General features: G+C 43.4%; 3 protein-coding genes across 6 annotated transcripts in view; 2 read left to right on the forward strand and 1 right to left on the reverse strand.

The window, feature by feature from the left end:
• Positions 1 to 1,220: 1,220 nt before the first annotated feature.
• Positions 1,221 to 10,799, forward strand: LOC106576370 (inhibitor of nuclear factor kappa-B kinase-interacting protein). 2 transcript variants are annotated; one of them, XM_014153500.3, is made up of 4 exons: positions 1,243 to 1,852; positions 2,030 to 2,147; positions 4,234 to 4,455; positions 4,829 to 10,799. In XM_014153500.3, the coding sequence occupies exons 1-4, from the start codon at positions 1,632 to 1,634 to the stop codon at positions 5,447 to 5,449; spliced, it is 1,182 nt and encodes a 393-aa protein (XP_014008975.3). In that variant the 5' UTR covers positions 1,243 to 1,631; the 3' UTR covers positions 5,450 to 10,799. The 2 variants fall into 2 exon arrangements, with proteins under 2 accessions (XP_014008976.1, XP_014008975.3); XM_014153501.3 differs by lacking the exons at positions 4,234 to 4,455; positions 4,829 to 10,799 and adding an exon at positions 2,556 to 4,022 and having other exon boundaries at positions 1,221 to 1,852.
• Positions 10,800 to 12,097: 1,298 nt separating this feature from the next.
• Positions 12,098 to 15,905, reverse strand: LOC106576430 (cytoskeleton-associated protein 4). The gene is made up of 2 exons (XM_045699995.2): positions 15,278 to 15,905; positions 12,098 to 13,594 (listed from the first exon to the last, which is right to left on the reverse strand). Exons 1-2 carry the CDS (start codon positions 15,584 to 15,586, stop codon positions 12,356 to 12,358), a joined length of 1,548 nt encoding a protein of 515 aa, XP_045555951.1. The 5' UTR covers positions 15,587 to 15,905; the 3' UTR covers positions 12,098 to 12,355.
• Positions 15,906 to 17,383: 1,478 nt separating this feature from the next.
• The window catches only part of LOC106576369 (bridge-like lipid transfer protein family member 3B), a 61,998-nt gene continuing 52,946 nt past the window's right edge, over positions 17,384 to 26,435 (forward strand). The window contains exon 1 of one of the 3 annotated variants that reach the window (XM_045699992.2): positions 17,384 to 17,855. In XM_045699992.2, coding sequence (XP_045555948.1) covers positions 17,812 to 17,855 — 44 coding nt within the window. In that variant the 5' untranslated portion in view covers positions 17,384 to 17,811. The remainder of the gene's footprint in view (positions 17,856 to 26,435) is intronic. The other 2 variants (XM_045699993.2, XM_045699994.2) reach the window with 2 other exon arrangements.

Here is a 26,435-nt window from a genome sequence, read left to right on the forward strand (position 1 = left end):
GTCTTTGGTTGAATCTGTGCTCGACTGAGGGACCTTACAGATAACTGTATGTGTGGGGTACAGAGATGAGGTAGTCATAAAAAAATCATATTAAACACTATTATTGCACAAAGAGGGAGTCACTGCAACTTATTTTGTGACTTGTTAAGCAAATGTTTACTCTGCCAAAACAAAGGCTTTGAATACTTATTGACTCGACTATTCAGCGTTTCATTTTTTATTAATTTTAAACATTTAGAAAAACATAATTCCACTTTGACATGATGGGGTATTGTGTGTAGGCCAGTGACAAAAATATTAGTTTAATCAATTTTAAATTCAGGCTGTAACACAACAAAATGTGGAAAAAGTCAAGGGGTGTGAATACTTTCTGAAGACACTGTATGTAAATTGGTGAAATGTAATTTGCTCAATGCCAAATTAACTAAATGTTAGGCTACCTCCCGTTTTGTGTGTATTTTTTGCAGTGATGTAAAGTACTGAAGTAAAAATATTTTCAAGTACTACTTAAGTCGTTTTTTGGAATATCTGATCTGTACTTTACTATTTACATTTCTGACAACTTTTACTTCACTACATTCCTAAAGAAAACGGTGTACTTTTTACTCCAAACATTTTCAATGCTTAGCAGCACAGGAAAAGGGTCCAATTCACATACTTATCAAGAGAACATCCCTGGTCATCCCTATTGCCTCTGATCTGACGGACTCACTAAACACAAATGCTTTATTTTTAAATGATGTCTGAGTGTTGGAGTGTGCCCCTGGCTATCCATAAATACATAAAAACAAGAGAATTGTGCCGTCTGGTTGGCTTGAGATAAGGAATAAGAAATTATTCATACTTTTACTTTTAACATATTTTAGCAATTACATTTACTTTTGATACTTACGTATATTTAAAACCAAATACCTTTAGACTTTTACTCAAGTTGTATTTTAATGGGTGACTTTCACTTTTACTTGTCATTTTCTATTAAGGTATCTTTACTTTTACTCAAGTATGATCATTGAGTACTTTTTCCACCACCGATTTTTTTTGCTCCTTTGCATGAGTGAAGTGCGCTCATAACTGTGTTCTACTCTATTTGAGATTTTTCTGTGTCATCCTCATTTATTCTTATTAATACTAATTAGCCTTTACAACCTTGAAATACCGCACCGTTTTTCATGTTTCCTCAAACGGTCTATTGGGGAACGTTGAAATCAGAGGGCCTCGGCCTACTCATCATACAACGGGCGGCACGTTGTCATGTTTTCAGGCGTCAGCAGTCTACGTGGCTGGCTGACGCATTTTGTTCTTTTCCCCAAATTCCAAGGAGCGTTCAAGTGGTCGATTCCTTTACGGGAACTGTAGACTTGTTTCTATGCATTGGCAAGTAGAATTACTTTTATTTAAGGTTTATTTGATTATCTGAAATACCTAAATATTCTAAATTATATTCACATTTGAACGTATGCGTTTAACTTGAATTTGGATGGAGTTTCTTGCGCTAGTCTGCTGCGAAACTTCTAGAGCTGTGGGCCATTGTCGCTTGCAGTCGCAGCCGCTACTTTGAATCAATTCCTTTTCAAGTAGGCCTAGTAGGCAATAGGAAACTGCAAGCCGAAACGTTGTTGCAGGCTACAAAAATGCCAAGTAATGAAGTAAAGCAAAGGAAGAAGACCGCGGCTCAGAAACAAAATGACGAACCGGTCGAAACGTCAAAGTACACTTCCGAAGATGAAGCAAAAAAAGCAAAAGCTACCGAAGGAAATAGCTTGGCTGAACGTAAAAGCTCCTCACCGTCCTCCCTGGATGTGAAAACGATAACTTGTCTACTGTCACTGATAGTTTGCATAGTGCTTACATGGTAAGTAAAAGTAAGCCTATTCATTTGCAAAGGGCATAAGAAAAATATTTACTTATAAAGGCCCGTGTGCTTATGGATAATTCCTATTTACTTTCATCTCGGCCAAACAATAGGAAATTAATAATTTTATGTTTGAGTTGGCCTATTCATGACGTTATTTCCCCCCATACATTACAGGGTGGTATTACAGCAGAATGCAAGATTCTTCGACGTGGAAGAAAAGTACAAACTACTGTCTGGGAAGACTGCAAGTCTCCTTGAAATGGAGGAGGAAGTCATCAAAGTGTCCAAGAAGGTATGTTTTGTTTCTATTGGAACTGTCTATCCATCTCTCTCCCGTGAAGAACAAGACACAAAAACATTATGCAGGGACGTTATGTGTGTTTATGTTATTGTGTGTATTGGTACTGTCATTGTCTTGCTTGTCACATAATGTAGGCCCCTCCCCCTTATTATTTAGCCCCTGCAGACATGTCTGCATTATTCATGTACTTTATTGCTGCAGTTATTATTGCATCTTGGATTGTATAGCCTATCCAGTGGAATTGAATTCTGTGATCAAATCACATTGTCTTCCTTAGAATTGCTATACGCATCTTTTGACTGAATGTGTGCATGTAATTGCATGGATTTGTACTGAGAATACTGAGGATCCCAGAGCCCTCCCAGAAACAGCCCTCCCTGTTTTGTGTTGCGGCTGCAGCTCGCCGCCTCCGAGGACGACCTGCAGGGGGCTCTCTCCACCTTCTCCCTGGCGACGCGCCTCGAACGTGACCTCTCCTCGCTCCATGCCGTCGTCATGGCGATGCAGGACGACGAGAACTCCGCCTCTCGCGATCTCCAGACAGTCAACGCCCGCTTCCTGAACGTGACTGAGACGTGGCAGACGGGCCTGGCCTCGGTGACCTCCGACCTGGCCTCTCTGAAGACGGAGTCACGTGAGGCGCACACCGGCGCCACGGACCGGGTGAACGAGGCCGAGCAGAGGGCCCGGGCGCTGGACGAGAGGCTGGAGGAGCTGGAGGACAGCACCCGCCGGAACACACGCGCCCTGGGCCGCACCGAGGACGAGGATGCCAAGCGGGCCCAGGACCAGCTGGACTGGAACACCAAGCAGCTCCACAAACTGGAGGACCAAGTCCGGAGCTTGCTCCGAGTAGATACCGAGTTAGTCGCCCAGCTAGAGGAGCACATCCCCCGGGCCCAGCAGTGCGAGGCTCACCTCCCGGCTGTGGAGGAGGCAGTGCGATCCATTCTGAGGCTGGGGGGGGACCTGGGGACGGCGGAGCGAAGGCTGGAGGAGCTCACCCTGCAGGTGTTTGGGACGGAGGACAGCATGCTTAAAGCCCTGACGGAGATCCTGGACATCAAGCAGGCTCTGGACGCCCTCCAGGCCCACAACAGCATCCTCAAGATGAGGAATGAGTTGGCCGTTGTCAAGGAGACGCTGGGACAGCTCAATAGGGGGGAGGAGCAACAGGACAACCAGGATAATTCTGGGACGCCGGATAGGGAAGGGGAGAGGGAGGGGTGAAAGGTCAAGGACCCAGAGCAGGATGAGCCACCCCAGCCGGTGCATAATGATGACCTCAGTGTGTGATGTCAATTTTAAACCATGGGAAGGAGTGGTCCTGTCATTCCATTTGTTTTAAAACTGCTGTTAAATCCTCACATAGTTAAACCATTGCTACGTTGTGTGATTTGTGCATTTTAACTGGCTATTACTAAAGTTTAGCGATACGTTTCATCAATAGGTTTTAAGTTCTTGTCTCACAAACATACTACTATCTCATATCAGCACCAATCAATGTTATCTGCACTGGCTGCTGAAAGTCAGCAACTGAATGTAGCGTCTGCACCCAAACACTGCTCCTGTAATCTGTAAAGGATATTATTGTTGCCTTGTCAGTGTCGGAAAGGAGAACAATTATGACCAGTACTCCAATATCATCAGGTACTCAAATGTTGAGTTTGTATACATTTTTTTTTATACACATTTTATATTCGAACAGTTTGACAGTTATGGCAGTATTGCATTTCAAATAAATGTGCCTTATTATCAGTGTTTCTCTGAATCTTTTAAATGTTAAAATTTGGTTAAATCTATTGTAAAAAAATGTCTTCTCTCTCCTATCTTGCATCTCTAGTAAATTAAAAGCAGTCTCAAATATCTTAGTGTTGTTACCCATTTATGTGCTCTATTTATTTGCACCAAACATCAGCTTTCTGTGTAACTTATGGACAGTCTCCCTGCATGTTGTTCAATGCATCCTATCTACCGGTCTATGACTGCATGATCTAGCTGGTCAGTCTTTTCCTATGTAAAGCTCCTTTCTAAAATGGCCGCCCTGCTCTGTCTTTCCACCTGTTTCCTGGCGCAGTGCGAGGGTGTCCAGAGCCTGTTGGAGCATATAGAGAGGCAGCCTGGTGGTCTCCTGCCCCACTTGGAGGCCCTGGAGCGGGATGTAAGCCAGCTGAAGGACTGGGCGTCCGGCCTAACGGAGAAACGCGCCCTGCACCAGGACAGAGTGGCAGCACTGACCGAGGCTGTGGGACAAATCGAGGGACGCACCTCTGCCATCACTAAGGATGTCAACACTAAGGTTTGGCAGCGGCCTCTGCTTTACTGTGCTTTCTTATTTTTTAAAGATGATTTAAGCCATCTAGATGCTCTAACTACTTTGGTAACCAAGATGTAATAACTCAGGCAATTACACAGGAACTGCAGATAAGATTCCTGAAACAATTACTGTATTGTAATAAACTGTAACTACTTTTATGTTTTAAAGTAGTTACGTAGTACAGTACTATGTAGTTACATTTAATAATACCAAGAAATGTATATTCCAAGTACTTAAAGGTTGAAGTCTCTCAAAACCAGAGGCAACTTGTTGAACAGAACCGTGGCATTAGAATAGAAAGGCAGTACATGTAAAGATTTGCCCATGAATCATCTTCCTCCTCTCCATCTCCTAGGTGGCGTCGGTGCGGACAGACGTGCGTCGGATGGATGGGCTCCAGTCGGAGGTGGAGTCTCTCCTGGAGAAGGTAACGGAGCTGGAGGAGAGGGCCGCCCAGGCCGAACGCAGCATGGTCAAACGTATCGGCGACCTGCTGGCCGGCAGCATCGACCGCATCCAGGGCCTCAAGGGCGCCACGGAGCGCAACGCCCAAGCCCTGGAGCAGCTCAAACGCCGCCTACCCGAGCTGTTCGCCAACGACCAGCAGATCTCAGAGCGCCTGAGGGAGCTGGAAAGCGGCCGTGCCCGATTGGTCCGCACGGTGACCTTTGCCGGCGACCTCAAGCCCAAGGTGGCGGCCATCAAGCGGGACTTCGGGGCGCTGGCTCCGCAGGTGGATGAGCTGACCCTGAGGATCGGCCGTCTGGCCGAGGATCTGACCAGGAGGGAGGAGGACATCGCAGAGCTACGGCAGACCTTCGCTAACCTCAGCGCTGTGGAGGAGGACCTAGGAGTTGTGACACAGCAGTTGAGTCAGATAGTTAAGCCTGAGATGCAGGTAGTGGGAGGAGAGATGCTTCTGCAGAAAGTCAACGTGAGTCAAGCCCTCCCTCAGACACTGGAAGGAGAGCTGTGAAGGAGTGCTTTTCTATAAGCTATAGATCTACAGAGTAAATGGCAAACTTTCAGCTTGTCACCAATCCTTCCCTTACAATAACTTGCACATTTTTGTAAATGTAAACAGAGTTTGCTGATCTCTCTACACCCATGGTTGACCCCACCTAGCTCTTACAACAGGTACTTCTGGATTCCCCCCAGAGATCTTGATTAATGTAAGCAATATAATGGAAACCACAGAAGAACAGGTTACTCCCCCTATAATGTACATTCCAGTATACTTTCCATTGACTGTATACCTATACAGATCTTTAGGGGGTTGAGAGGTAAGTCCTAGGGGTTAGGTTGAGACTAACTGGGCCTTTTGTCTAGAATGCTGACTAACGTATGTTGCTCTACAAATTGTATCCTTGAATGAACCTGTCATATGTGTAGGTTGGCATTTATTGCGATGAATCTTGTCCTGGAGGCAGAGCTGAGCAATTTCCACTAGAAGGGCCAGTGGCAAAGTCAAAATTCATGAAAACAAAAATGTGCTTGTTGGTCTTAATTTAAGGTTAGCAGTGTGGTTTAGGTTAGGTTTAAAATCAGATTTTATGACTGCGCCAGCTAGTGACTACCCTGCAGAGCTGCCTCCAGTACATGAGTCATCCCAATAAATGCCAACCTACGTCCTAGGAGGCTGGAATGTTATTTTTTGAGAACAATTCCATCAATCATGGTGAATGAGAGGTCTTGCTGGTCCACAGTTTTGGAATGTGAGCAGTCTCTTGAACAGTTTCCCCCTAATCAGTTGTCAGTCTGGCCAGTGGTGGGGTTGTAACAACTAGAGGTCGACCGATTATGATTTTTCAGCGCCGATACCGATTATTGGAGGACCCCCAAAAAAAGCCGATACCGATTAATCGGCCGATTCTTTTTATTTATTTGTAATAATGACAATTACAACAATTCTGAATGAACACTTATTTTAACTTAAGATAATACATCAATAAAATCAATTTAGCCTCAAATAAATAATGAAACATGTTCAATTTGTTTTAAATAATGCAAAAACAAAGTGTTGGAGAAGAAAGTAAAAGTGCAATATGTGCCATGTAAAAAAGCTAACATTTAAGTTCCTTGCTCAGAACATGAGAACATATGAAAGTTGGTGGTTCCTTTTAACATGAGTCTTCAATATTCCCAGGTAAGAAGTTTTAGGTTGTAGTTATTATAGGACTATTTCTCTCTATACGATTTGTATTTCATATACCTTTGACTATTGGATGTTCTTATAGGCACTTTAGTAGTGCAAGTGTAACAGTATAGCTTCCGTCCCTCTCCTCGCTCGAACCAGGAACACATCGACAACAGCCACCCTCGAAGCAGCGTTACCCATGCAGAGCAAGAGGAACAACTACTCCAAGTCTCAGAGCAAGTGATGTTTGAAACACTATTAGCGCGCACCCCGCTAACTAGCTAGCCATTTCACATCGGTTACACCAGCCTAATCTCGGGAGTTGATAGGCTTGAAGTCATAAACAGCACAATGCTTGAAGCATTGCGAAGAGCTGCTGGCAAACGCACGAAAGTGCTGTTTGAATGAATGCTTACGAGCCTGCTGGTGCCTACCACTGCTCAGTCAGACTGCTCTATCAAATCATAGACTTAATTATAACATAATAACACACAGAAATACGAGCCTTTGGTCATTAAAATGGTCGAATCCGGAAACTATAATTTCAAAAACAAAAACATTTCACTTTCAGTGACATACGGAACCGTTCTGTATTATCTAACGGATGGCATCCCTAAGTCTAAATATTGCTGTTACATTGTTCAACCTTCAATGTTATGTCATAATTAATTACGGCCTTTGTTAGGAATAAATGGACTTCACATAGTTCGCAATGACCCAGGCAGCCCAAACTGCTGCATATACCCTGACTGCTTGCACGGAACGTAAGAGAATTGACACAATTTCCCGAGTTATAAGAAATTAATGTAAGCAGGCAATATTAACTAAATATGCAGGTTTAAAAATGTATACAGTGAGGGAAAAAAGTATTTGATCCCCTGCTGATTTTGTACGTTTGCCCACTGACAAAGAAATTATCAGTCTATAATTTTAATAAGAGCGTCTGCTAAATGACTTAAATGTAATGGTAGGTTTATTTGAACAGTGAGAGACAGAATAACAAAAAAATCCAGAAAACGTATGTCAACATTTTTTGAAAATGATTTGCATTTTAATGAGGGAAATAAGTATTTGACCCCTCTGCAAAACATGACTTAGTACTTGGTGGCAAAACCCTTGTTGGCAATCACAGAGGTCAGACATTTCTTGTAGTTGGCCACCAGGTTTGCACACATCTCAGGAGGGATTTTGTCCCACTCCTCTTTGCAGATCTTCTCCAAGTCATTAAGGTTTCGAGGCTGACGTTTGGCAACTCGAACCTTCAGCTCCCTCCACAGATTTTCTATGGGATTAAGGTCTGGAGACTGGCTAGGCCACTCCAGGACCTTAATGTGCTTCTTCTTGAGCCACTCCTTTGTTGCCTTGGCTCTATGTTTTGGGTCATTGTCATGCTGGAATACCCATCTACGACCCATTTTCAATGCCCTGGCTGAGGGAAGGAGGTTCTCACCCAAGATTTGACGGAACATGGCCCCCCTCGTCCCTTTGATGCGGTGAAGTTGTCCTGTCCCCTTAGCAGAAAAACACCCCCAAAGCATAATGTTTCCACCTCCATGTTTGACGGTGGGGATGGTGTTCTTAGGGTCATAGGCAGCATTCCTCCTCCTCCAAACACGGTGAGTTGAGTTGATGCCAAAGAGCTCCATTTTGGTCTCATCTGACCACAACACTTTCACCCAGTTGTTCTCTGAATCATTCAGATGTTCATTGGCAAACTTCAGACGGGCATATATATGTGCTTTCTTGAGCAGGGGGACCTTGTGGGCACTGCAGGATTTCAGTCCTTCACGGCGTAGTGTGTTACCAATTGTTTTCTTGGTGACTATTGTCCCAGCTGCCTTGATATCATTGACAAGATCCTCCCGTGTAGTTCTGGGCTGATTCCTCACCGTTCTCATGATCATTGCAACTCCACGAGGTGAGATCTTGCATGGAGCCCCAGGCCGAGGGAGATTGACAGTTCTTTTGTGTTTCATCCATTTGCGAATAATCGCACCAACTGTTGTCACCTTCTCACCAAGCTGCTTGGTGATGGTCTTGTAGCCCATTCCAGCCTTGTGTAGGTCTACAATCTTGTCCCTGACATCCTTGGAGTGCTCTTTGGTCTTGGCCATGGTGGAGAGTTTGGAATCTGATTGATTGATTGCTTCTGTGGACAGGTGTCTTTTATACAGGTAACAAACTGAGATTAGGAGCACTCCCTTTAAGAGTGTGCTCCTAATCTCAGCTTGTTACCTGTATAAAAGACACCTGGGAGCCAAAAATCTTTCTGATTGAGAGGGGGTCAAATACTTATTTCCCTCATTAAAATGCAAATAAATGTATAACATTTTTGACATGTGTTTTTCTGGATTTTTTTGTTGTTATTCTGTCTCTCACTGTTCAAATAAACCTACCATTAAAATTATAGACTGATCATTTCTTTGTCAGTGGGCAAACGTACAAAATCAGCAGGGGATCAAATACTTTTTTCCCTCACTGTACTTGTGTATTGATTTTAAAGAAAGGCATTGATGTTTATGGTTGGGTATATTGGTGCCACGACAGTGCTTTTTTCGCAAATGCGCTTGTTAAATCATCACCCGTTTGTCGAAGTAGGCTGTGATTCAATGAGAAATTAACAGGCACCGCATCGATTATATGCAACGCAGGACACACTAGATAAACTAGTAATATCATCAACCATGTGTAGTTAACTAGTGATTATGTTAAGATTGATTGTTTTTTATAAGATAAGTTTAATGCTAGCTAGCAACTTACCTTGGCTTCTTGCTGCCCTCGCATAACAGGTAGTCAGCCTGCCACGCAGGCTCCTCGTGGAGTGCAATGTAAGGCAATGTTAGAGCGTTGGACTAGTAACTGGAAGGTTGCAAAAACGAATCCCCGAGCTGACAAGTTAAAAATCTGTCGTTCTGCCCCTGAACAAGGCAGTTAACCCACTGTTCCTAGGCCGTCATTGAAAATAAGAATGTGTTCTTAACTGACTTGCCTAGTTAAATAAAGGTGTATCAAAATGTTAAAAAAATAATACATCGGAAAATCGGTGTTCAAAAATACCGATGACCAATTATGAAAACTTGAAATCGGCCCTAATTAATCGGTCGACCTCTAGTAACAACACTGCTTGACCCAAGTGTGATATGCACACGGGTATGCTCAGGCTAAGGGGTCTGTTCAGGAGGAATGTTATGCTACAATATGATTCTGTACAATAGGGAATGATGATGTCAGCGCTATACATTGTACCTGTAATGTTCTCAATAGTTCACAGTGCTGAATACATGCCCTGGGGTTCCACATGGCTAGCTAGTCCTGCTAGTTTTTGCATCTCTGCCATCAATCAAATCGAAATGAGTCTGTGGTTTAAAGGTATAGGGACCTAAAATAGAATACTGAACGCTGCAGCCCGCAAGGCAATGGAGCTATGCCTGTGCACATGCTGGTGTAAACAATCTGTCACCAGGAGTTTATTCAATGGGGCTGACTGCAGAGCAATGCAGATAGAAATGTGTGGCATAGAGCTGTGATTCATGTCAGAGAGTTGTTTCTGTTCTGTGTTTAACATTTTTATCTGCAACATTGCTGACGTTGCACTCCTCTGATAAAAAACCCTTGGGCTTATTCAGTAGGTTACTGTATGTTCCGATAGAAAGATGTGTAGAACAGACATCACGATCATGTAGGATAGGGAAGCATGCTAATCTATTGATTTCTAGGGCTACTCCACTGAGTAAGCCTCCAGGTGTTTTACAGGAAATGTACGTCTGAAGGAGGAAGTATGTATCGGAGCTGAACAATAAGCTGACGACCTCACAGCCAATCACCAAAGGCCAATCTCCAACCCGAGAGCTAATCACAACTTGTTTAACATGCACATTGGCATGTCATCTCTAAAGATAAAGTTGAACCTACACATACCTGGAATTGCTCAATGACAAGCAGACATTGAGACGCAGATTGCAGCTGGTCTTTGGGTAAAGAGTGTGGACACCATACCACCGTTTTAACTAAAGCTAATTACATGTACAGATCACACCACATGTATTTACTGTAGCCATTCCTTTAAACTGTCACAACCCCATTGTAGTGGTGTTGGGACACTGCAGAGATTGTGTTTTTTGTTTGTTTATAGCCTTGGATATATTGTTCTTCGTGTGAGGGATGTGCTTAATAAATTATGTCAATTTGACGTTTGTGTGTACTCTGTATTCCCTATACATGTTTATGCGTTTCCTTGTACATGTTGAGGCAATGGCACCTGTTGAATGGAAGGTTGTGTGTGTGTGTGTGTGTATGTGAGGACTCAAATCAGGTTATGAGTGGCCTATCAGGAAATTATTGGATTAGCCTCAAGCAATCTCCTTCCCTCTTCAGGTAAAGTAATTACTTTCAAATTCTCACTTGACTGACCCAGAAGTGTTTCCTAATTAAATATTCCAATACGCTTTTTATGAAGCATCACAGACTGTATTAAGTCCACTTATATACTCAGTCTGAAGCGCCAGATTATATGTCAAATGGCATCCCATTCCCTACATATGGTGAGCTCCATTCATATTGGGACAGTGGCGTTGTTGTTGTTTTGGCTCTGTACTCCTGCACTTTGGATTTGAAATGGTATAAAGTGCAGACTGTCAGCTTTAATTTGAGGATATTTTCATCCATATTGGGTGACCATTTAGAAATTACAGTACTTTTTGTTCATAGTCCCCCCATTTTATGGGACTAGATCAATTATGTGACAACAAATTTGTTGGATGCATTTGCTGTTTGATTTGTTTGTCAGATTATTTTGTGCCCAATAAAAATGAATGGATGCTATCATGATTATGGATAGTCCTGAATTAATTGTTAATAATGAGTGAGAAATTTAAAGCATAAATATCCTACTCCCCAAAAATTCCTACCTCTCACCATTACAATAACAGGGTACGATGTACAAACAGTGCTGTAATTTCCAAACTATTCACTCAATATGGATGAAAATAAAAAATGAAAGTTGACAGTCTGCACTTTAACCTCAGTCATTATATCATTTCAAATCCAAAGTGCTGGAGTACAGAGCCAAAACAACAAAAAGTGTGTCACTGTCCCAAAACTTTTGGAGCTCACTGTAGTACACTACTTTTACTAGAGCCATATGGGCCCTGGTCAAAAGTAGTGCACTATATAGGAGATAGGGAGCCATTTGGAGCACATGCCTAGAGTGAGCCTTTAAATGAACTGGGAGTGCTTTAACCTTGTAGCCTGTATCCTATGAAGGATTTCTATGATCTTTATCCAATGATCTTCTAGAAACAGGCCGACCCACTCTCACCTTTCACCTCAATACTCACCTCCAGTGAGATTGATGAAGTGTGGTGGTGTGCAAAATGGCTACCTTGCATCTGTCACGGAGACAGTTGGAGTGAGTTAGTCCCATACAATGTACGATGAAGATTTTATAATATACATGTAAATCAATTCAAAGCCTTGTCTACACAGAAATGTGGTGGCCCAATTTAATTTTTGAAACAAAACACAATCAGTAAACCATAACACGCTCCTGAACAAGAGCTTATATTGCAAGTTGGGTTTGTGAAAGCACCCGTAACAGAATCTGACTAAATGAAAAACTCAAATGAGAAAAAATACAAATAAACAAACAAAAAACTACAGTGCAGTGTTGTATTAAAATTCACAGCAGTCCACGTTTCCCATTTCTCATTGACCCAACCCAGTCTGCCCCCCCTCTTCCTCTTCTTCCTACGCTCCCCTTACACCTTCTTGCTCTTCGGCTGGGGCTTTGGTCACGGCCTCCAATGAGCTAATGGTCTTCTGTAGTGACCCCTGTAGGGCTTCGATGGCCTTCTCATGGCTCTCCAGCTTGGCAGCTTTCCCCACCAGGCCATCCACGGTGCTCTTCAGCTTCTCCAGCTCTGGTGGGGGGTGGCTGGTTGACTTGGAGACTTCCCCCAGGGCTTCCAGCTTCTGCTCCAGCCCCTCTATCTGCTGCCCCAGGCTAGAGTCCCTGGAAGCCAGATTGGTCTGAGCGCCACTCAGTGTGACCACGTTGGACTGGAGCTCCCCTAGGCTGCCCTTCAGCTCCTCTAGCTCTCCCTGTAGAGTGGCCCGGGCCTTCTCGGCTGCCGTGCTCTGGGCGGCGAGCGTGCTCTCGTGGGAATTGTACTTGGCAAGAAGAGCCTCAACCTTGGAAGTCAGGTCTGTTAGCGACACCGCCAGGGAGTCTCCGCCCTCCTCCGTCACTTTTAGTCTGACCTCCAGACCGTCGGACCTCTGCTCAGCCCTGGCCGATTCCCCCCGCAGTTCCTTCTCCAGACTGTGTAGAGCTTTGGTGGCCAGCTCCAGGCTGCTCTGCAGGCTCTGGTCCTGATCTGTCAATGCCTGGATGCCTGCCTCTGCCCCCGACACCTGCTGCCGCAGGCTCCCCGCCGTCTCCTGCACCAGCAACCTCACCGCCTCCACTTCCTGTGACATCGAGGCTATTTCCTGGTTACGGGTCTGGAGCTCCGCCCCCACTGCGGCAATCTGCTCCCTCAGCGAATAGGCAGACTCATTGGTGGCCTGCTTAGTGGCGCTGAGAACGGCGACGGTGTCGACAATGGCAGTCAGTTCCTGCCTGATCAGCTCCGGGTCCTCCATGTCGTCCAGACGGGCTTTGAGGTCAGCCAACTGACTTTGAGTCTCACCCTGGGCCTCGGTGAACTCAGTCACGCTGTCCGCGATGGAGGCACTCAACTCAGCCAGGCGCTCCTCCACCGTCTTCTCCAGGGAAGAGAAGTCCCGCTCTCTGGCCTCCTTCACCTCCTTGATGCCTTCTGATAGGTCAACCAGCAGTTCGTTCTGGAGCCTCTGAAGAGCCTCCTCCACCCGCCGTGTCTCCACCTCGCCCTTCCTCACCGCCCGGCTCCCCGCCTCCTGCTCTGCCCGCATGATGCCCAGTGCTGACTCCAACCCGTCTACAGCGCCCCTCACGTTGTCCACCTACACAACCACAGACAGGGAATCATACACAGTGTACAAAACATGAAGAACACCTGCTCTTTCCATGACATAGAGACTGACCAGGTGAATCCAGGTGAAAGCTATGAGCCCTTATCACTTGTTAAATCCACTTCAATCAGTGTAGATGAAGGGGAGGAGCCAGGTTAAAGAAGGATTTTTAATCCTTGAGACATGGATTGTGTCATTCAGAGGGTGAATGGGCAAGAAAAAATATTTAAGTGCCTTTGAACGGGGTACGGTAGTAGGTGCCAGGCGCACTGGCTTGTGTCCGGAACTGCAACGCTGCTGGGTTTTTCACGCTCAACAGTTTCCTGTGTGTATCAAGAATGGTTCACCACCCAAAGGACATCCAGCCAACTTGACACAACTGTGGGAAGCATTGGAGTCAACATGGGCTAGCATCCCTGTGGAACACTTTCGAAACCTTGCAGAGCCCATGTCCAGGCAAATTTTGACTGTTCTGAGGGCAAAAGGGGGTGCAACTCAATATTAGGACGGTGTTCTTAATGTTTTGTACACTCAGTGTAGGTAAATCTTTGGTCATCAATACAGATTAGGGCCTTAATGATTATTCGATTAGTCTTTAATGATTAATGTGTCAAATCCTTACAATCTGTCACATCCCTACTATAAATACTGTATGTATGCATAAATAATATAATAGCCACATTATCTAACACTATTACTACTATTAAATTGTATAACACAGGTTTCAAGCTGTACATCTGTATAGTCACACCTGTGTACTGGAAACACAGGTACAATACATTCCAAGAAAGTTGGAAGAGGGTGGAAGAGCCTATCCCTGACCAGTCATTTGCCTGACAAAATAGTTTTTTGGCTTGGTAGTTATTGAAATAGACTTTATAGCTTGCAGTGGAAGACACAGTTAATCACATACTGTAGCTTTATACAACAATAGTTGACACAGCCTCACATAGGAAGTTTACATATAGGAGACTGCAATGCATGTTTCAGGATTTACTTGTTGAATGTGTGTTCTTAGCAAATGTTTTTCCCTGAGGGGTTTCTTTACCACATTTACCTAGTTACAGTAACTTACGAGTAGGTTACGTAGCTTTATTACATAACTCAGCTATTTCTCAGCCTGTGGGGTAGATCTACATATGCCGCTTTAAAAAACAACTGTAAGCATCCAGTTCAAACTGGTTTAGTTCAAACTGGTCTGGGAGATCTCAATTTATGCATGACAAGTTGATTGAAGTTACATAAAGGCTTGAAAATAAGTGAATGAATGAAGGAAGGAATAACTGATTGACCGAATTAATTAATGCAGGAACATAGCTAGCTGGATAAAAATGTAAGATCATTTATGGGGTGCATTCCTCAGTTCTATAGAAATATAGCTTCCCTTTTTATTATAAAGGATGTAGTATTTCCATTAACCTGGATTTGTTTTTGTTGCAATGTCAGTACTCTCTCTCTAGGAAAGAATAGCATAGATTGCATCTGTACTTTTCTTGTGCCAGCTCATCAAGCTTTAGGAGGAGGGGGAGGTGGCCCTCTTCTAGCCATTTCTTCTCTGTAGTCTATATGTTCATCATATCTAGTTTTGGTGTGCGGTCTTCAACAGCCTGCCTTATCTCGTGACCTAGTCATTAAATGGCTAGTGGTTAGTCCTAAATCGATTGCATTGCTTACCTGTTGAAGAACATTCTCTACTTTGTGCGCAACCTCTGCATTTTTCCGTACGGTCTCTTCATTTCTGCTGCTGATTTGATGAACTTCTTTCAACACTTGTTGTAGATAAATAGCAGCAAAGCCCGCAGCGGCTACTAATGCGATATAACATAAAGCAGCTATAACTTTGACCCAACTCCCCGACCCCGAACCCTGGATTGAGGGGCTACCATTACTACTAGGTTTCGGACTTTTCTTCGCCACGTCATCTTGCGTGGGTGAAGCAGTCTTTTCGCTTAAATTGTTCTTGTTTCTGTGTCTCGCAGTCATGTCTGATGTGGCTTTCTACCAGGGGGTCCGAGGAAGTGTGAGGCTGGTCTCTACAGATGCTGTGTACTGTCTTCGCCGTACATTTAGCGTGTCAGTGAGCGCGATGTGGATTTTTGTAGAACTCTGTTCGCGTTGAGGTATGCGAAAAAGGGGCGTGTCTCTTGTTGTGGGACCTGACGTTCTGTCTCCAATGGCGATGGAATTATGGAATCAAGACTTCAGAAACACAGTAACTAGTTCTGATAAAGTTGAGGAAAAAACTAGGCCTATTTATTTGGAATAATAGAATTAGGCCCATTGATGTTTCATGTCTTTCAAACCCTGTTTATATAAGCCAAAATCCTGGTATAGGATAGCCTAAACATGTCTAGAAAAATAATGATCTCAGAAATCAACTGATGTAATTTGTTTCAATACTGTACCAACAGTAAAGAGGAGGGGTTGTTGGATAGTTTTTTCCCTCTCATTTGCTCCTCCCTTCATACGTGGCAACTAGAGTAGAGTTATCGTGTATGCCTCGACATCCTTTCCTAGAGTTCTCTCAATCCAAGGCATGTTGCTATTCCAGACTAGATCAGGAAGTGTTTCGAACAACTATTCATGTAAAAAAAAATAAAAAATGGTTTTACCATTAACAATGCATGTTAACAAATAGGCCTATTTTCAATTTCTTCCATTGTGCCGAAGTCACTAGGCTATTGGCATACTATTACCTAATCAGCGTAACCTAATCACTAGCCTATGCTATGTAGCTATGTGCCCTCCAAATCATGATGGGATTGCTGTCACCGATTGCAAACTGCAAACCTATAGAGTTGGACATTTGAATAGTTTCAATAACATTTAGCTAGCACCACAATGCAAATTAAAAAAACAAATGCATATTTTACACAAAATGGATAACAAAACACTCTGTTTTCTATTAATCTGCCACAAAATAATTGTTTTCACGTGTGTTTTTAAAGGTTTGATAAAAGTTGCAGGATGATTTAGTTATCTGATGTTTGTACACTCCAAGCACTTTGGCCGTTGTCCAATAGAGTCTAACTGCAGACTCTCAGGACCCTCTGTATACTGCCACTTACTGGTGGGACATAATATCTCAGGCTCCCCTCCAACGCCAGGACACCTCAGTGAGTACGGTTACATGCACACAATAAAGCCACTATTGTGGCTAGTCATATTAATATAATAGTTCAATTAAAACGTTTACATGCTTTGCAAGAATAACAATTTCCCTAATAATCCTATGTATATGGACACATCTGAAATCAGGCTACCTGATGGAGCTCTGATACATGCAGAAAATCAGCAATCACAGAGACATGTTATTTAAAGCGTATTTGATTCTTAGTTCGGACATATAAAGTTTGTATGTGAAAAATACTTCTAAGACGCATACATTCAGTTGTTCCATTGTAGTATAATCATTGTGCAATGTTTTATCTTAAAATTGGTGTGTAATCTGCTGATGTGTTGGATAGCAGATGTACGTGGGGGCGAAGGACACTGCGTACCGTTCATTGTGTGTTAGTTTCGACCTAAAGTGAGTTGTCAGTCGTTTGGACGCTATCCTCTCTGTGGAAAACAGAAAAAAATATTCTGCTTAACGTGTCAGACCCGGAAGTGATGGTCCTGGCATTGGAGAGGGGCCTGAGAGGTGATGGGCCTGATAGATGACAGCTGCAGCTGGACCCCTCTCCCTGCCTTTGTCCACCAGAGGTCCCTGAATGACAGTCTTTCGAGAGGAGACTGGAACTGCACTCACAGGTAGATGGTACCCCGTCGGCGAAAAAAATCGCAGCAGCCCCAACCCCAAATATCTCCCGTGCGGATGTACTCAGCCACAGTAAAAACGGGCAATTACGGTTTCACTTCTAAAATAAAACAATACATGGGACAATGCTGACGTAATGCCTGAGTCATCCATGCTCCGCCCGCAAGTCTTGTATCTTTGACTTTGGTCGGCGCAGGCCCATCAGACGTTGTGACAGCACAGGCCGTGTTTCCAGGTGCTGTTGCAGTGAAGATGGACTTTAGCACTAGTTGTAATGGCTTATTTGCCTTCTGAAGCTAGCTGTGTCTCGGAGGTTTGTTTTTCCCTGTCAAATCTCCGTGGGAAGGGAACAAGAACTGGGCTAGCCTCACAAAGACCACAAAAAATGCACCCTGACTCAGAATTGAGAATTTGAACTGCATCGCTGGGATAAATCATTTATGCGGTCATGGCTGGGCTGATCAAGAAACAGATCCTCAAACACCTCTCCAGGTCAGTGTCAATCGATATGAACCAGGCGGAGAGACAAAATACAACAAACTCCCAAAGGGGTTTCATTTGGGAACCAAGCTAGCGCGTTAGCAGCGTTGTGCCATAGCGCGCGGGAGGCCACTTACTCACTATGCTTGCGCAGCTGAACTTGGTTAGGGTAGTTAGCTAGCTAGCTAGCCAGTTAGGAGCAAGTTTGCTTGTTGTTGGTTGCCAAAAAAAGACCGGTGTCTGACGTGTTTAGTTAGCTAGCTAACTGGTTTGTTCGCTTACTGGTTATGGCTAACCTTGCGTATTGTTGTTAACGCAACTAATCTTCCTAGCCTAGGCTCCACCAGTACGTTAACATTAGTTGGCTAGCTATGTCCCGGTAATCATTGTTTAGCCAGATATAGCAAGTTTTCTATTAGCTAGGTTACATCAGTCAATGATTGTCATTAGCCACCTAGTTAGCCAGGTAAACTACACTAGTTAGCTATCTAGCAGCATAAGCTTCTGGCATAGACAAACACGCCACGTACTGCACTGACAGCTAGTACTACATCCAACCAGGTCTCAGAACATTTCGTATTATTCTGTTCATTTAGTAACGTCATATGTTACGTTTCGTATGGTATGTATTACTTTTTGGATGTCCATCACCCATTTCGTATGTTAAATTACAATTCGTATTATATGTTACGTATTCCCAAAACACAATATGTTACGAATTTGGGTGAAGGGTTAGCTAAGTAGTTGCAAGGTAACTAAAAAGTAGTAAGTAGTTGAAAAGTTGGTAAAATGCAAACGTTGTCCATGATGATATTCAAACTCAACCTTTTGGGTTGCTAGACGTTCACGCTATAAGCCCACCCGGACCAACCAACCACCCCACTTTTTAGTTTTTGCTTTAAGTAACCATCTGTCTTACTTTATATTTGGTATGGTTACTAATCATAATAAATCTAATGTCTCGGGTTTCCGTGCAAAATAATACGAAATGCTCTGAGACCAGGTTGCCACATCGGGGAAAGTTGTCATTTTGGGCGATTTTAATTTAATTAAATGTTTTTATTTAACCTTTATTTAACTAGGCAAGTCAGTTAAGAACAAATTCTTATTTACAATGACAGCCTACACCAGCCAAACCTGGACGACGCTTGGCCAATTGTGCACAGCCCTATGGGACTCCTAATCACGGCCGGTTGTGATACAGCCTGGATTCGAACCAGGGTGTCTGTAGTGACACCCCTTAGACCGTTGTGCCACTCGGGAGCCATTCTGAGTGGAACACACCAACTTTACTCTCTACTGCAGGGTTTTCCATACTCAGTACTAATCAATGCTTGATGATGAGTTGATTATTTGAATCAACAGTGTAGTTCTAGGGAAAAAACTAAGTGTGCACCCAGAGAGGCCCCAGGACCAAGATTGGGGAACTCTGCTCTATTGCACATTAGCCAAACTCATTCAACGGCAGGGTGAGTGTCTGCAGGTTTTTGCTCCTCCCTTGTACTTGATTGATTAATTAAGATCACTGATTAGTAAGGAACTCCCCTCATCTGGTTGTCTAGGTCTTAATCAAAAATCAGCAGACACTCGGTCCTCCATGGAATGAGTTTGACACCCCTGCTCTACTGTATTTACTTGCACCGGGGCTGTATGTATGTCCGCTCTTGCTTGCATTAGCAGCTTGGGATAATTATGCACCTTCCACAGCATAGAGATGACTAAGCACCTGTACACATCATACACACATGCCTTGTTTGTTTGCCAGTACCATGGACACTGAGCAGGGAAGATGGAGGCCTTGGTTGTTGTAGTCGGCAAAGTTTTGTGCCACCTTTTCCTCTCACAAGTATTTGATAAAGCGTTAATTGACACCATTTAATCAGCTAGGGAAGTGTAAAATATTTTTCACGGGTCATGGAGAGAAAAGACTACACCTGAGACTGAGTCTACACAATATAGTCCCTATGTTTGCAACACAGTCATCAGTTGTCCTACCCATTGTTATCGACAGCTTTCAGCTAGGCACATGCATTATTTATTGTTCCAGGTTGGTGCCCCGAGGGAAGTTCATTGAAATCCTTACCCATTATTTTCTAAAGGGAGAACTTCTCCTTAATAACATAAATTGCCTATCGCATTCAGTTGAACCTACCTACAACTGACTGATAATGATCCAAGAGCATTCACGTCCTTACACCTGTAGCTCCTAGAAAACTGGCTTTAAACAAAGCTTAGATAAAACCTTGAACCTTTTAGATGTAGGTTGAACCTCCCATGTTACCGGCTTGATAAGAATGAATGACTTGCAAACTGTTTTGGATTGACATAGAACAGTAAGCTTTGTTATAGTCACACACAATGCAGTTAAACAAGTGTTGTACCTTTTAGAAAGGGTGAAAGTGCATTGGACTTTTTAATGCATTGCTTCCTGCCAGCAATGCATTGTGAACAAAAGCCCTTTCAGTATTACCAGCGGAGCCCTTGGTATTTATGCGGCAAGGCAGAGGCTTTGATGGCTAGTGGTTGCTGTGCCCTTCATGGTCCCACAAACAGTGGCCACAGCCAAGTTTTACATACACAGCTTATGGCTGTCATTTCCTTTTAAGCCTTGTTCACACTGTAGGCCTTAATGTTCAAGTCAGTTTTGTTTTTCAAATCCGTTTTGGAATACTGACTGTCGAAACAGCAAGTTAAATATGACCAAATCCGATGTGTGTGTTCAGACAAGACATTTGCTGACATGGGTCAGCTAGTATTCATAGTAAAGACGGGTCTGTGCAGTGGTGTAGACTGGTTGGTGGTGGTGCTCGTGCTTCCTATCAGTTAGAAGTTATGCATCAAGCTAAAGTGACAACAATGCCTGCCATGGACGTGTCCCAGTTGATTTGAATGTTTAAAATCATAGTGGAAGAACACTTTTTTTTAAAGCCTCAAAGGTTAAGATGATCCAACTTGAAAAATGAGTCATTTTTGGCTAGCCACAGCAGTCAATGAGCTAGCTAGGTAACAATAGCTGTTTGGCTTTCTAGTACATTCTCTAATTTGTTTGTAATCAATTAACAAGCTAGTTAGCTACCACTTTTTTTTACTGTCAACATATTAGGCATATCTTGTTCCTAGATAGCTACTAAGTCTGAAAACCACTTGAAGGCAAATAAACCGGATTTGACCATTCAGACACAAGTCGCATGGCCAGGAATCAGATTTGTGTCTGATTTCAAACCGCCTATGTAGGTGGTTTGAAATGTGCCCTGAAATAACCAATTTCATGTGCTTTTGGCTATTCAGACAGCAGGAAAAAGAACAGATTTGAATCGGATATTCAACAAAATTTGATCTGAATCACTTTAAACTGCCAATGTGAACAAAGCTTCAATGTCCTACAACATTGGATTGTGTGTGTGCACATTACTGTTAGCGTCAGCAGGACTGGGGGAATTATGTCATTATCACTTCCTAGGGTCGTTACGTGATTGGTCGTGTATTCGAAGCAGTCCTGCTTGGAAGAAGCCAAACCCACTGCTCATTATAGTGATGTCAATGCTTGGGGCATATTCACCAGGGTTCCACTCAATGAGGTGCAACATATCAACGTTCAGAAAGAAATATATAATGTAGAACAGCCATGCTTCTCTGTCATGAAGAATAGGATAACATCATCTCCGCGCTATACTAGGAGTGTTTCTATCTGCAACGACCTCCTGAAGGCAGGAGAGAAAGGCTGACTCTTGCCTTCGAGGCCTTGTTGTATGTCAAAACATTGGCCTTTGGGAACACACACACACACACACACACACACAATGCGAGTGTGGCTGGTGGTGTGAGGTGTTTCCACCAACAGTGTGCTGCTCTCAGGTGGTCCCAAGGGTGAGTTGATAAAGATGTCCCTCTCCCCATTAAACCAATAGGCTCAGGTATCGACATGGACCAGGGCCAGAAACAGCAGGGGCTGGGGCTACACACACACGCACGCACGCAGAGATTCTTAAACGTGCACGCATAAACAACACATACACACACTGGTGTGACCTTAAAGGAAACACACATAGCGATGTTGGGCCTGTGTGTGTCTGGTCCAGTCAGTATTGAGTGTGTCTGGGAGCCCTGTGCTGTTAAATATTCATTCTACTGAGGCTCACTGTGATCAGGTGTCAACGTTGCTTCAGGCACATGCTCAGCTCTAGCCCCGTCTGTCTTTCTCTATGTATCTCTCCATCTCTTTCTCTCTACATCTTACCTTCTCCTCTGTCTGGCAGGCTATGTCAGTGTTACTCCTCAACATTTCATTCCTAGGGGACTCTAACTGTTGGTGAACATTTTTGTTATAGCCCAGCACTAACACATTTGATTCAACTAGTGGTCTCTGTGGCACGGCTTGATGATGCGTGCAGGAATGTGACTGGACTGATGGGCGGATGATAGATGGAGGGATACCTACACACACACTGTGACACACAGCCGCTAAATACAAAATATTAACCACTGGGTCGGAGAGAGAAGACTGAGGGGCTGGCTCGGAAGAGTCTGTTTCAATCTAAGAACATTCCAAAAATGACAGTGAGGAACATGTTTTGGGAAAAAGGTGCTAAAGTTTTGGAATTTAGTTATTTCCTTATTCATTCAAACCTGCTTGTGCTAACCAGATTTGCTGGCTCAGTCAAAAGCAACACGGGAAACAAAAGTGACCAATGGAATGAGTTGCTTCTCGAAGGGAAACCGTTTAACACAGTCTTTGTGGAGTTAGGTCTACTTTACTAGACTTGGGTGTCATTTGCAATAAAGAAATGAGATCTATTTTCAACACAATAACTCAGAAAATAGTGTATCCAAAATGGTTGCTAGTGTACTTTATAGTGAAGAAGAAACCAATTGGAACACATGATATAAGGACATTAACTAGAAGACTTAAGACAGTGTTTTCAAAATGGACGCTCCACTATACAAGACTGAAAAAAATAGGAAAACACTAACAGAAGGCAGTGTTGTGATAATGGACACATGTTTAATAGAATAAAGACATTGTTAGGAGCACACACGCCAACTCAATGAAGACCGTGTCGTTAGATTGGACACAAGCGTTGTACTTAGGCCTAATAAAATAAAGGCCATTTCTCCAGCACCAGGGCAGGTTTCATTGGTTTATTTCCAGTGAGTTGTGAGAACAGAAACAGATCTGCAGTTAGATCATAGGTTCATCTAATCAAGTTGATTTTCTAATTTAATCTGAAGAATGGACGCACATGCGCGCGCACACACACTTTCTATCTTTGCAGAGACTACTGAATTGAATAAGTTCTGCCAGGCGACGACTGGTTTATCCCTCAAAGAATAACCCAAATGTGTGTCTGTGTATCCTGAGGAAGGTTGCTCCAAAGTGACCTTGTCATCCCTTGTTTAGATTGAGTCAGTCAAAGGTGAGGGATCTCCTGTGGGTCCGACTACAATACACACATCCGCGACACACACAGGGCCCCGGAGCAATGTAATATTTATGGCTCTGATGGAGGCAGGGAGAAGGTTAGCCTTACAGGCCACAATTACAAAACCTGCAGAGACCATGCACCAGCTATGACGGTGAAGAGTGGGTGAATCATGCTAATATAAATGAGGTGTATGGGTGTTAACCCTGGTGCCTTGGCTTAATTGAACCTGGCCTCGCCTAATACCTCAGCCACCTAATCATCCACCTCAATCCAGTTAGTCTCCTTCAACTTCTGTTGTAAAATAATGTATTTAGTACCTCTACTCTAGGGCAGATTCTAACAATGTTTTAGGGTATTTTTACTGTCTTCTAATCATTTTTGTCCCATTTGAGACTGAACAAAACAGCCAACAAAGATCAGCACACAATTTAGTCATGGAACATCTAAAACCCAGTCGGCAGAAAAGTAGCCCACATTTTAAAAAGCTCAAAAAGATCTCCTAATAAGGTTAGCCCATATAAGGGAACTACCTAAACAAAAGCTTGATCAGGAATGAGGCAGGTACAGGGGAAGTTGACTGGAAACAGCTCATTAAATCTGTGTGGGCGCACGTGCGATAGGCCAGAGAAGCTGATCGGATCTTGCTACTTCCTTATGGCCACAGTCAGCAACACAACGGACCGAAGTATAAGAGTTCGCTGTACCAGAGCTCTTTCTCTATGTGTGTGTGTGTGTGTGTGTGTGTGTGTGTGTGTGTGTGTGTGGCCCGTTCACACTGCCCCTCTGCTCCTCACACTGTGCTGAGAGTGTTGACTGGATGAATAAGGGATCAGCTTACCCTCCCCAATCCTAACCTCAACATTTGAATGAAGAGTGAAAACTGACCTCAGGTCAGCGTGGAAGGGTTACTTCATCTTATTGTCTTCAATATGGCCTATGAGTTGTGATGTGGGACAAATGAATCATGCTATATAAGTTACCGGGCCATCGGTTGTATCAGTTTTGTGAATCTGACTAGCGGTTATTAAAACATTGGTTAAAGGATGTTATTTAAATGTTGGCTGAATGTTGCAGCACAGTTGGGAGCTTTTGATCTGGTCCTATTTAAGAGCATGGTGCTTCTATCTGTGTCAGATTAGCTGCCTGCCAACCAGGTAGCTAACAAGATTACGGCAGTCAAACCGTGGCAGTCTCTGCTTCATTAACGTGTGTGTTGACAGTGTGTTGTCGTGCTTAGGTTGTGGTGTAACGTAGATCGATAAAATGAGAATTAACGTAGTCAAACAGGCTGTATATGGACACACACTTGTGGTGTACAAACACACACAGGTTGTTGTGTGTAATGTGGATTGATAAAATCCAGCTGTGAGTTACTGGGAATTCTTTATCTGTAAACATTAATTAGGACAATGACCTTTTGCCTGGTATGTGGGTGTTTGGCTAACTACTAACCACATACTGTGGTAGGGAGTCTAGGGAATATGGCACCAGGTCATGGGCACAGTGTGTGTTGGAGCTTTGAGCGGGGCCTAGCGATGGAACCCACCCATGCGCACCCAGGACACACACACTCATTGGCTGTGCTACCTCTGATGAAAGATACGAGTTGGGAAACCCTTACAGTTGAGACAGTGTGACCCTAAAGTTCTCACACAACCTTGAGTACGGTTTTAAGAGGCAGCAGACATGTCACTGTCTCCCTCTTTTCCAAGTCTGTAATTTGACTTTCAGTAGAACTATAATGTTCCATAACAGACCTATAGGCCTACCTCATCTCTCTGGGTACTGGTATTTATTAGGATCCCCATTAGCCGCTGTAAAAGCATCAGCTACTCTTCCTGGGGTCCACATGAAACATTACCTAGTACAGAACATTATTAGTCAAGGACTGAAATGCACACATTTAAAACATCACACCTAGCCTACATATCAGTACATACACAATATCTAGGTCTAATACATAGTGCAAATTACAATACAAGTTATAAATGGTTCTCTCCACAGTCCCCTTTGTGCAGTAAGGTGTTTTTATTTTTTTTGTAATCTAGTTTTAATCCTAGCTTGAGTTACCTGGGGTGGTAGAGTTCCATGTAGTCTCTATTTAACACTGCATTTCCCAGCCTCTGTTCTGGACCTGGGGTTTGTGAAGAGACCTCAGATTGCATGTCTTGTGTTGTACCGATGAGTGTTCGAACTGTGTGCCAACTGATGGAACAGACAGTTCGGTACCTTCAACACATCAATACCTCACAAAAAGACCAATAGTGATGCAGTTAATCTCTTCTCAACTTTGAGGCAGGAGAGATTGACATGCATGTTACTGACATTCACCCTCCATGCACATCTAAGTGCGATACGTGCTGCTTCGTTCTGAATCAACTGCAATTTACCTATGTCCTTCTTTGCCACACATGACCACACAGCTGGGCAGTAGTCAAGGTGCAACAAAACTAGGGCCTGTAGGATCTGTCTGGACAGACCTCTTCCCATTTTAGCAACCATTGAGTCTATATGTTTTGACCATGAAAGCTTGCTATCTAGGGTTACACCCAGCAGTTTAATCTCCTCAACTTGCTTAATAGCCACATTATTCAATAAGGGATTTAAACAAGGTTTAGCGTTGAGAGTAATTTCTCCCAGAAATTATGCTTTTTAGTTTTGATATTGAGCACCAGCCTATTGCTAGTTACCCATTCTAAAACTGACTGGAGATCAATGTTCAGTGTTTCAGTTATTTATTTTACTGTTGTAGCCGACGTGTATACTGTTGAGTCGTCATCGTAAATAGACACACAGGCCTTATTCAAGGTCAGTGGAAGGTCATTTGTAAAAACAGAAAACAATGGCCCTAGTAGGCTGCCCTGCAGTATACCACACTGAACTGAATTTGTATGAGATGGGCTTCCATTAACAAAAACCCTCTGAGTTTTATTAGATAGATAACTCTCAGTCCATAATAAGGCAGATGATGCAAATCCATAACCCCTACGTTTTTTCAGCAATAGGTTATGATCAATGACATCAAAAGCTGGGCTGAAGTCTAACAAAACAGTTCCCACTATCTTCTTAATATCAATTTCTTTCAGCCAATCATCAGTCATTTGTCAGTGCCGAGCATGTTGAGTGCCCTTCCCAATAAGCATGCAGAAAGTCTGTTGTTAATTAGTTT

This window comes from Salmo salar, chromosome 17 (assembly GCF_965601325.2).
Source record: "Salmo salar chromosome 17, fSalSal1, whole genome shotgun sequence".
Taxonomy (NCBI): domain Eukaryota; kingdom Metazoa; phylum Chordata; class Actinopteri; order Salmoniformes; family Salmonidae; genus Salmo; species Salmo salar.